This window comes from Leuresthes tenuis, unplaced genomic scaffold, assembly GCF_036924035.1.
Source record: "Leuresthes tenuis unplaced genomic scaffold, fLeuTen1.0.hap1 SCAF_15, whole genome shotgun sequence".
Taxonomy (NCBI): Eukaryota; Metazoa; Chordata; class Actinopteri; order Atheriniformes; family Atherinopsidae; genus Leuresthes; species Leuresthes tenuis.
The window spans coordinates 33,655,809-33,667,091 of record NW_027325369.1 but is presented as its reverse complement, the minus strand read 5'-3'; the positions used below and the strand labels follow the sequence as shown (position 1 = coordinate 33,667,091).

Sequence of the window (11,283 nt, the reverse complement as noted above, 5' to 3'; positions counted from 1 at the left end):
CTTTATCAGTCCGACACACTTCTGATCAGCATGAACAGCCTGCAAACATCATTTTCCAGAAGAAAACTTCTCTGAACGAAATAAACATGACAAAAAACGGGCCGTCCGCGTCGCCAGGGAGCGCGTCTCCATGGCAACGCGACACCAACAGATCGGCTAACGGCTGAACGCAGGTAAGATGGCGGAGAAGCTGATGGAGAAAGTCGAGCAGTCTCCCAGAAGAGTTTTTCTCAACAACATCGACTCGTACTCATCCGGAAACATCGCAAAGGTGATGGCGCGAGAGCAGGTCTGAGATCAGTTGCTGGTTACGTCACGCGGCTTGGTTTGACGTTGTCCGTTGTTCAGTTTCTGTGTGAGAGTGTGACCGGAGCCCCTGCTGAGGAGGAGGAGGAGGAGGAGGAAGAGGAGGAGGATGAGGAAGAAGAGGAGCAGGGGTCTCACCTGAGCGGAGGCGCAGCTTTCCAGGTGGTTGGAACCGTTTCTGACCGATCCAATGAGGGCAGGCCGCACGTGCTGGAGGAATATCTGGTAGGTGAACTGATCCAAACCTGTCCAAAGAGGTGAGGCAGCACGATGAGCAGCTTTGTTTTGCATTTGGAAGCATCCGGGCAGAGATGAGCTTCTGTCTCACCTGATGGACTGTGACGTAGTGATCTATGACGTCACTCAGCACGCTGACCAGGTGGAGGAGGCGACCTGGGCTGTCACAGGTGAGAACCGCTCAGGACTGGACTGTGTTGAGGGACAAATATGGAAAATATTCAAGTTAAAAACAAAGAGTTTGAACGTTTTTAACAAAGCTCAACGCTGCAGATAAAATAACTGAATTATTCTGTAATGTAAATGTAATTTATTTCTACAGCCCTTTACAACAATCCGTTTCGGTTTACAGCAGATGATAAATAAAGAAAAGAATAAAACAATAAAATAACAGTAAATGCAATAAGATACAGCAAAATTGAATAAGATAATATAAAAGTGTCACCATACTGCTGGGTATTAAAAGCCATCTAAATCAGGGCTAAAAACCTACTTATTTCAAAGAGGCCCAGGTCAGAAATAAGACGCATCTCGGGGGGGGGGGGGGGCTTATTCCAGAGCAGAGGGGCAGCAGCAGAAAAGGCTCGGTCACCCCAGGGTTTGTATTTTATCCTGAACACTTCCAGCAAAAGTTGATTTGTTGACCTCAGAGCTCCACCAGGATTACAGTTAAAAGCTCAGATAAATACGATGGGGTGAGGCCGTTAAGAGCTTTAAAAACAAACTTTAAAAGTTTAAAATCAGTTCTATAAAGGACAGGAAGCCGATGAAGGGAGTTAAGAACAGGAGTGATGTGCACAGGTCTGTTAGTGTTGGTTAAAGCAGCATTTTGCACCAGTTGAAGGCGACATAAAGTCCATTGCTGTAGTCTAACCTTGAACTTATTAGGGCAGGACGGCTTTCTCAGGAGTGTAATGTGCTCAGCTACTAAAGGGAAATAAAAGCTTGTCTGTTAGCAGCTGAACTAACTGCTGCTTTGACTGTTTCCATGTGTGATCTTTGGAGAGCGGAACATTAAACTTTAGGAGAAAGAAGCCTCAGAAACATTATCTTCTGGATGTTGATTCCAGCTTCCTGAACGCTTCCTCCTTCCAGAGAAAAGCAACTAACGACTGCTCTCGGTTTATTCCCAGCCCTCCATGAAGAGATGAGCCGCTTCTGTGGGCCGAAGCTGTTTGTCCTCGTCTCCACGGTGATGACCTGGGCCTGCAGCAAAGCCATCGACCCTGTCAGGGACTCCTCGTGCTCCCCAGCACATACCTAACATGAGATGTTGTGTGAGTGTCTGACGTCGTGCTAACGCTGAACACCTGTTGTGCACCAGGATGATCCGGAGCTGCCTCTCACTGACCAGATCTTCTGGAGCAGAAAAGCTCATCCCAACTTCAAACGGCACCTGGAGCTGGAGAAACGGGTGGTGAAACTGGGCAAAACGGTGCGTTCATGGTCCAGCTGTTTCACTCTGTGCAGCAGACCTTCCTCTGTCTCATGGTGGTTGTTTTCAGAACCGAGCGCTGTTGTCCACGTACGTGGTGGCGTCCGGACTGCAGTACGGGATGGGAGAGCAGCTCTTCCATCACTTCTTCAAGGTGAGGCCTGAAGACCAACAACCAGCTCAGATCCAGCAGATCCTGTTCAAATGTTCTATTCATTTCTCAACCGATGAAACCTGGAAGAAGAGCCGCTAACGCGTGGGAATATAAATATATCTGTTTATGTAGCTACGTATAATGGATTCTTATAAGGAACATTAAATACATATAAATACATATAAATATATCTGTTTATATAGCTACATATAATGGATTCTTATAAGGAACATTAAATACATATAAATATATATAAATATAAATATACCTGTTTATATAGCTACGTATAATGGATTCTTATAAGGAACATTAAATACATATAAATATATATAAATATAAATATATCTGTTTATATAGCTACATATAATGGATTCTTATAAGGAACATTAAATACATATAAATACATATAAATATATCTGTTTATATAGCTACATATAATGGATTCTTATAAGGAACATTAAATACATATAAATATATATAAATATAAATATACCTGTTTATATAGCTACGTATAATGGATTCTTATAAGGAACATTAAATACATATAAATATATATAAATATAAATATATCTGTTTATATAGCTACATATAATGGATTCTTATAAGGAACATTAAATACATATAAATACATATAAATATATCTGTTTATATAGCTACATATAATGGATTCTTATAAGGAACATTAAATACATATAAATGCATATAAATATATATAAATACAAATATATCTGTTTATATAGCTACGTATAATGGATTCTTATAAGGAACATTAAATACATATAAATACATATAAATATATCTGTTTATATAGCTACATATAATGGATTCTTATAAGGAACATTAAATACATATAAATGCATATAAATATATCTGTTTATATAGCTACATATAATGGATTCTTATAAGGAACATTAAATACATATAAATACATATAAATATATCTGTTTATATAGCTACATATAATGGATTCTTATAAGGAACATTAAATACATATAAATACATATAAATATAAATATACCTGTTTATATAGCTACATATAATGGATTCTTATAAGGAACATTAAATACATATAAATGCATATAAATATATATAAATACAAATATACCTGTTTATATAGCTACATATAATGGATTCTTATAAGAAACATTAAATACATATAAATATGAATATATCTGTTTATATAGCTACATATAATGGATTCTTATAAGGAACATTAAATACATATAAATACATATAAATATAAATATACCTGTTTATATAGCTACATATAATGGATTCTTATAAGGAACATTAAATACATATAAATACATATAAATATATATAAATATATCTGTTTATATAGCTACATATAATGGATTCTTATAAGGAACATTAAATACATATAAATACATATAAATATATATGAATATATCTGTTTATATAGCTACATATAATGGATTCTTATAAGGAACATTAAATACATATAAATACATATAAATATAAATATATCTGTTTATATAGCTACGTATAATGGATACCTATAAGGAACATTTATATGGATGGAAGCCTGATGGAGGACGGGCTCCTTTCTCTTATCACACGACATGTTGTTGGACCAAAGCCGCCATCTTGTGCGTGACGATCAGAAACATTGTGTGTCTGCAGGAATCGTGGCTCGGACGGGCAGCTGAGATATCTGTGTTTGGACATGGACACAACATCGTTCCCACCATTCACATCAGGGACCTGTCCAGGTGGGGCACCCACCGTGCACGTGCACGCTGTGTGCACGTGCACGCTGTGTGCACGTGCACGTGTGTGCACGTTCTGACGTGGATCAGAACTTAAGTGGGAGCTCTGACTGTGTGGTTCCCTGTGTTCCAGCGTGGTCCACAGCGTGATCGCACACCAACCCAAACCGTTCTACCTGCTGGCCGTGGACTCCTCCCACAACACCATGGAGGAAATCATTAAGGTGAGGAACCGATGAAGAAATCTCTGAGATTCCTCGTTGTTTCACCAACACATCGCAGCCCACTAACCTGTGAGCTGTTTCTCCTGCAGGCCGTCGCCGCCGCACTGGGACCAGGACAGATCCAGAAACGCCCGTTTGAGGAGGCCTTCCTCTTACAGGACATGAGTGTAGGCGAACGCCACATTTACCCACACAGGCTGTTGTTCTGTGATGGTTTTACTTGGTCTCAGTGCACCTTTCATACTGTTGAGCATAAGATTTGACTTCAGAGGTTTAAGGTCTCTGCATCAGATTGGTTTTCTTTCTGTTTATCTGACAGGACTTTCTCAGGTTCTCCGATAACATCTTTAACCTGTGGAGTTCCACCAGGTTCAGTCCTGGGTCCATTAATAGTTTATTTCTACATTATTCATTGAACCAGCATCATTCGATCTTTTTCTAACATTTCTCGTCACTTCTATGCTGATGATATTCAGCTGTTTGTGTCCTTTCAGGCGGTCCACTATCTGACCCAGATTAGTGTTTTAAACGCCACCAGAATCATCTTTCATTCCTGTTTCTTTCATTTAAAGAACATTTCTAATTTGTGACATATGGTCTCCTCCACTGACCCACGGAGAATGTATTTAGTGGTATTTATTAACACACTTATTGTGCTCGCTTCAACATGTTGTGATCTGTATCTGTGGTGTTTCAGGTAAGTCGGGTCATGGTTACAGGAAGTGGCTTCAGTTAAATTCACACAATTAGAAATGTAGCTGCTACAGTTCAGCTGTTAACGTCCTTTGATCTTCTTTCTTAATCACATTCAACCTGATATCCATCTATCGTCTGTCTCAGTAGAAAAGCTAAGAAACATATTCAGTCATTATTAGAGCAGTTAAAGGTGGTTTGATTTCAGCTGTTGCAGTTTTAAAGAAAGCTTTTAAAAGTCAAAGAGCTTCAGGAGAAAACATCCAGAAACACGAAGCTGAGACTCAGAAACACGGAGCTGAGACTCAGAAACACGGAGCTGAGACTCAGAAACACGGAGCTGAGACTCAGAAACGCGGAGCTGAGACTCAGAAACACGGAGCTGAGACTCAGAAACACGGAGCTGAGACTCAGAAACGCGGAGCTGAGACTCAGAAACACGGAGCTGAGACTCAGAAACACGGAGCTGAGACTCTGAAACGCGGAGCTGAGACTCTGAAACACGGAGCTGAGACTCTGAAACATGGAGCTGAGACTCAGAAACACGGAGCTGAGACTCAGAAACACGGAGCTGAGACTCAGAAACATGGAGCTGAGACTCAGAAACACGAAGCTGAGACTCTGAAACACGAAGCTGAGGCTCAGAAACACGGAGCTGAGGCTCAGAAACACGGAGCTGAGACTCTGAAACGCGGAGCTGAGACTCAGAAACACGGAGCTGAGACTCTGAAACGCGGAGCTGAGACTCAGAAACACGGAGCTGAGACTCAGAAACACGGAGCTGAGACTCAGAAACGCGGAGCTGAGACTCTGAAACGCGGAGCTGAGACTCTGAAACGCGGAGCTGAGACTCTGAAACACGAAGCTGAGACTCTGAAACGCGGAGCTGAGACTCTGAAACACGGAGCTGAGACTCAGAAACACGGAGCTGAGACTCAGAAACACGGAGCTGAGACTCAGAAACACGGAGCTGAGACTCAGAAACACGGAGCTGAGACTCAGAAACGCGGAGCTGAGGCTCTGAAACGCGAAGCTGAGACTCTGAAACGCGAAGCTGAGACTCTGAAACGCGAAGCTGAGACTCTGAAACGCGAAGCTGAGACTCTGAAACGCGAAGCTGAGACTCTGAAACGCGAAGCTGAGACTCTGAAACGCGAAGCTGAGACTCTGAAACGCGAAGCTGAGACTCTGAAACGCGAAGCTGAGACTCTGAAACGCGAAGCTGAGACTCTGAAACACGAAGCTGAGACTCAGAAACACGAAGCTGAGACTCAGAAACACGGAGCTGAGACTCAGGTCGGGTCTGAATCAGAGTGAATGTCATCAGGTGGACTCAGATGGATGAACATGCTGATTTTTAACCACCTGATTTGTCATTTTGTCTCTGAAGAGGGCATTAAAACATCTGTGATAAGTCGTTTCCATGTGGCAGGTGATGGAAATTGATTCCCTGCTGGTCAATCTTCGGATGGAGGCTGTTTGCATCAAGAAGCTGTTCTCCATCAACTGGCTGTGTGAGTTTGGTCTGGTGGAGAACATGGAGCTGGTGGTGGAGGAGTACCGGCAGACCCGGGGGCTGCAGGTGGGAGCAGCGAACATCACACTGCAGCTAACACACTGATCTGTTGCACTGGTTCTCATGAGGCTGTACTCCATGTTGCCGTCTGCAGCCCATCCGTATCTGTGTTCTTGGTCCTCCGGCGGTCGGTAAGACCACCGTGTCCAAGCAGATCTGTGAGCGCTACAAGCTCCACCACATCACGCTGATGGACGTCGTCTCCGAGGCCATCGCCCAGCTGGTTAGCCGCCACATCACACGGAGGCCTGACATCCATTTTCACCCATGTGGCTGCAGGTGTTTCCACTGTTAACACTCCCCATGTTTGTCCCTGCTGTTAGGAAGATGTAGTGAAGAACAGTGATGTGGAGGACTCTGTGACGGAGGCCCAGGAGCTGCTCAGCAGCCTGAAGGACAGTGGGGAGAGTGACAGAGGTCTGTCTACTGAAACCATTTAATTCTGTTCAGTAATGCTTTATTAATCCCTGAAGGTGAGTTATATCCCTGCAGTATCAGTTATTATTAATCAGCTGTTGTTACAGATAACAGAATAAAATGTAAACCAGCTGAAGTGTAGCAGAGAGGAAGGTGTGGTAGGAACCTTCAGAGGTCTCCATCAGTGGGTTCTCAATGTCCAGGATTCCACCATCTGTTGTTAACCAGCTCTGTGATCCTCCTCCTTTACTGTTAGCGCTCTGTCTGCAGTCTCTGTCTGCCCGGATAGTCTTAAAGCTGAGCAGAGAGCTGTTAGAGTTGTTCCTGCAGCCAGGTCCAGGATTCCACCATCTGTTGTTAACCAGCTCTGTGATCCTCCTCCTTTACTGTCAGCGCTCTGTCTGCAGTCTCTGTCTGCCCGGATAGTCTTAAAGCTGAGCAGAGAGCTGTTAGAGTTGTTCCTGCAGCCAGGTCTCTGCCTGATATTCCTGCTGTGTCCTCATCAGGGCTCCAAGCTCGTCCATTTTATCCACCAGAGATCTCACATTTCCCCTGATGATTAAAGGAAGAAATGCTTTAAACTTCCTCCTTTTCCTCCATTTTGTTCCTGCTCTGCATCCTGGACGTCTCCTCTTCATCTCATTTTGATTTAGGGTCTTATTCCAGGTATTAGTTGGGCTTTGGAAAACTTGGTTAGCTGCTCCAACAGGCTCCTTTGAGTCTGTTAGATAGGTTAGAAGAGTTAAAAATAGACGATTCAATTAATGAAAACTGTTTCTTTTCAGAAACAAATGCTGAACATGTGAATCATCAGCTGAGTTCCCATCAGTAAACATTCATAGAAACAAATGTAAAATAAAGTTCACCACAAAGTTATAGAAAGTCTACTTTTCTGTGTTTTCTACAGAAATGCAGTCGTAAATGAGTGGAATGTTTCTTTCTCACAGGAGTTTCAGAGGAGCAGCTGCAGGTGCTGAAGGATAAACTGATGTCCTACCCCTGCAGAAACCAGGGTTTTGTTCTCGATGATTTCCCCAACATATACGAACAAGCTAAAGAAGTGTTTGATGGTGAGTCGGAAAGCTGCTGCACCGTCAGGATAACAGGATGACTACAACACACACAACATATAACACAACTGTGTTTTACTCGCTCTTCAGGTGAAGAACAGGATGAAGCGACTCCACACAGCAGGAGGAGGATGCCAGGTGATCATCACACTCGTTTATTTTGGTTTACTGTACAGCTTCTGAGAATAATTCTACATATAGAAGGTGTCTGTCAGAGAATGCTGTAACCAGATTTAAAGAGTTGATTTCATCATCCTTTTCTTCACTGCCATGTGCAGATATGACAGAGGACGGCTACCTAAATTTTACTCCAGTAGAACTTGACTCTCCTGTTGACAGCACTACAGCTTCAATGTTGCCCCTCTGAAAAGGAAGGTAATCAGTCAGAAGAGGTTGGCTCCTTGGTATAATTCACAGCTGCTTTAAAGCAGACTGCAAGAAAGCTGGAGAGACAGTTTAATATCGTATAAGAAAGCACTTCGTAAAGTTAGAACTGCTTATTATTCATCATTGATAGAAGAGAATAAGAATAATCCCAGGTTTCTCTTCAGCGCTGTAGCCAGGCTGACAAAGAGTCCGAGCTCTGTTGAGCCATGTATTCCTTTAACTCTCAGCAGTGATGATTTCATGAGATTCTTCATCAATAAAATTGTTTCTATCAGAGAGAAGATTAATGGAATCCTTCCCACTATTATCACTGATGTATCATCAAGTAGAGCAGCTTTAGAAGTATCTTTAGAACCTGAATTGTATTTAGACGGCTTCTGTCCAGATGATCTTTCTGAGCTAACAACAGCAATAGTCTCTTCTAAACCATCAACTTGTATTTTAGACCCAATCCCAACCAGACTGTTCAAGGAGGTTTTCCCCTTAATCAATACTTCCATATTGGATCTGATCAATCGGTCTTTGTTCTGTCTATGCATGTCAGTAGTAAACAGTCTTGGAGGATCCGGAGGAGTCCGGATGATAACTGAGGTCTTTATTTTAAAGCAAACCAAAAACACATCTGAAAAACAAAAGACAGAATAGATTAAAGAACCGAGGAATAATTGTAAAACATCTGTGCCCTCCATGCTTCAGCCACATTTCCCACAGTCTGTAAGCCTCCCTGTGCTGTGCTCGCAGACTTTGTGCTGTGTCTCGACGCGTCGGACGACTTCCTGATGGATCGAGTGATCGAGCTGCCCGAGAGGCTGGTGCAGGAGCACGACTACGAGCCGGAGCTGTTCCTCAGGCGGCTGGAGGCCTACAGAGAGAGCGTCACGTGGGACGAAACGGTCGTCAGCTACTTCATAGAGCAGGACATCGCCCCTCTGCACCTGGGTAATCCAGCAGGCCTGCTGCTGTTCTTCAGCCCGCCACCGGCATGTTGTTGAAGCAGCTGTGTCTCTTCCATCCAGAGGTCACCAGCAGTGAGGAGCCCGGCAGCTCGCTGCTCATGCAGAAGGTCTTCGACAGCCTGGGCCCCCCCAGGAACTACAGCCCCAGCCGCCAGGAGGTGGAGGAGGAGGAGAGGAGCAAGGCTGAGGAGAGGACGAGGACAGAGGCTCGGGAGAGGGTGGAGGAGGAGAAGCAGGAGCAGGAGGAGGCCAGGAGCAGGGCTGAACGCTGGGCGGAGTGGGTAGGTGGAGCCTCTCAGATCAGGGTGGAGGCGGGGCTTCCTGTCCTCACAGGTCAGGTTCACTTCCTGTTTCCTGGTTTCAGACTCAGAGTTTGGAGGAGGCGAAGCGGCAGGAGGAGCAGCAGCTGGAGGACCTGTCAGCCCCCATGAGGAGCTACCTGCTGGAGCACATCATGCCCACGCTGGTCCAGGGTCTGAGCGAATGCTGCAGAACTCAGCCCCCGGACCCAGTGGACTTCCTGGTACTGAGCTGCCACAGCTCCTCGCTCGCTGTGTCGCTGTTTGTGGTCCTAACCATGTGTTCTGCTGCTTCTCGTTGCAGGCGGAGTTCTTGTTGAAGAACAACACCTTTGACTTCCCACAGAAGGGATGCAGAGAGTTTCTCTGAGTGTTCTGCAGCTCTTTGGATATTAAACTCATTACATGCAGCTTTTCTGTTGGAGTTTCAGTCGTCACATGCAAAGTGTCCCTCCGGTCACGCTGGGATGTTGATTAGGTCTGATTTGGTAGGGGCCCATTCTGCCGCTCTGTTTGGGCTCCTGTGTGCTGGCCATCACTTAAAAGCAGCCCAAAAAGTGTGTTTGTAGCCAGAAGCTCATTAGGAAGTTAATTTACTTAATGAACTCAGTAAACTCCAGAGCAGACGCGCTCGGGTCGTAATTGCTCTGATTTGGCTTCTGATATCAGGAAGTATGAATGTTAGCATCGGCGGCTCGTTTGTGGATCCCTCATGTTGCCACTCACAGATCCAAAGTGTTCATAATTTGTTGTCACACAACACCAAATCATTTTATTGGACTTAATCACTGCACGGGGAAATTAGCTGAGTTTATGTGGGAAACATTGCGACAAATAACAAACACAACATGGGAGTTCGTCTCTCTGAAACAGCTTCCTCCGTTAGTGGCTGAGACCTGACCACAGAAGCAGACGGGCTGGTTCTGTTCAGGCCCGGCAGCCCAGAGCAGTCCCACATCCATCCTGCATCATCTGGACCACATGCTGCAGGTGTTCTCAGGTCCAACACGCTGACTTTCTGCCATAAACACATGGTTTCAGGCAGGAAAACAGTTTAATGCTCATTAATGCAGAACCACAGAAGAAGAAAGACCAAGCAGTCTTTATCTGAGGACTCCTTCATGTTGCTACAGTGTCCCAGGAAGGACAAAACAGATATTAACACAACAGTTTGGTTTTTTCTTTTAAAATTGATCTGAAAAGTTTGAATAATTGACTTCTGCTGTAATCTGTGACTGTTCCATGGTGACAGATGTGCTTCTTCTTCTCTGTAGCTGCTGCATCACAGAGGATCCGCGGACAGTTAGATCCAGTCTTAAAAGAGCAGCCGGTGTTTATGAAACCCGATCCAGTGCTGATCCGAACTGACCCGGATCCATTTGTTCAGGCATCACAGCAGAAGCACATCCTTAACAAAGCAGAGTCACAGCAGAAGCACATCCTTAACAAAGCAGAGTCACAGCAGAAGCACATCCTTAACAAAGCAGAGTCACAGCAGAAGCACATCCTTAACAAAGCAGAGTCACAGCAGAAGCACATCCTTAACAAAGCAGAGTCACAGCAGAAGCACATCCTTAACAAAGCAGAGTCACAGCAGAAGCACATCCTTAACAAAGCAGAGTCACAGCAGCTTGTTTGGTTGCAGAGCTGCTGGTTCAACGGCAGCCTTCTTCCACCAGGTGTCAGCCTCAGACCATCTATCAGCCTGCAGGAGAGCAGGTTTATTTAGGAGAAATGTGCCGGTGGAGAAAACCTGTGGCTGTGGTGGAGCTTCCTGAGGTCTGAGCCGATAATCCTGA

The 11,283-nt window shown here is 44.4% G+C and overlaps 1 protein-coding gene across 1 annotated transcript; it reads left to right on the top strand.

Annotated features, from left to right (window-relative positions):
- Window positions 1-114: 114 nt before the first annotated feature.
- On the top strand, window positions 115-9,877 carry ak7b (adenylate kinase 7b). Its single transcript, XM_072365844.1, has 18 exons — window positions 115-271; window positions 349-531; window positions 605-713; window positions 1,677-1,771; window positions 1,868-1,978; window positions 2,049-2,132; window positions 3,777-3,865; window positions 3,996-4,086; window positions 4,176-4,253; window positions 6,212-6,361; window positions 6,450-6,578; window positions 6,679-6,772; window positions 7,720-7,842; window positions 7,933-7,980; window positions 8,971-9,168; window positions 9,246-9,466; window positions 9,550-9,708; window positions 9,789-9,877. The coding sequence occupies exons 1-18, from the start codon at window positions 179-181 to the stop codon at window positions 9,852-9,854; spliced, it is 2,121 nt and encodes a 706-aa protein (XP_072221945.1). The 5' UTR covers window positions 115-178; the 3' UTR covers window positions 9,855-9,877.
- Window positions 9,878-11,283: the final 1,406 nt, after the last annotated feature.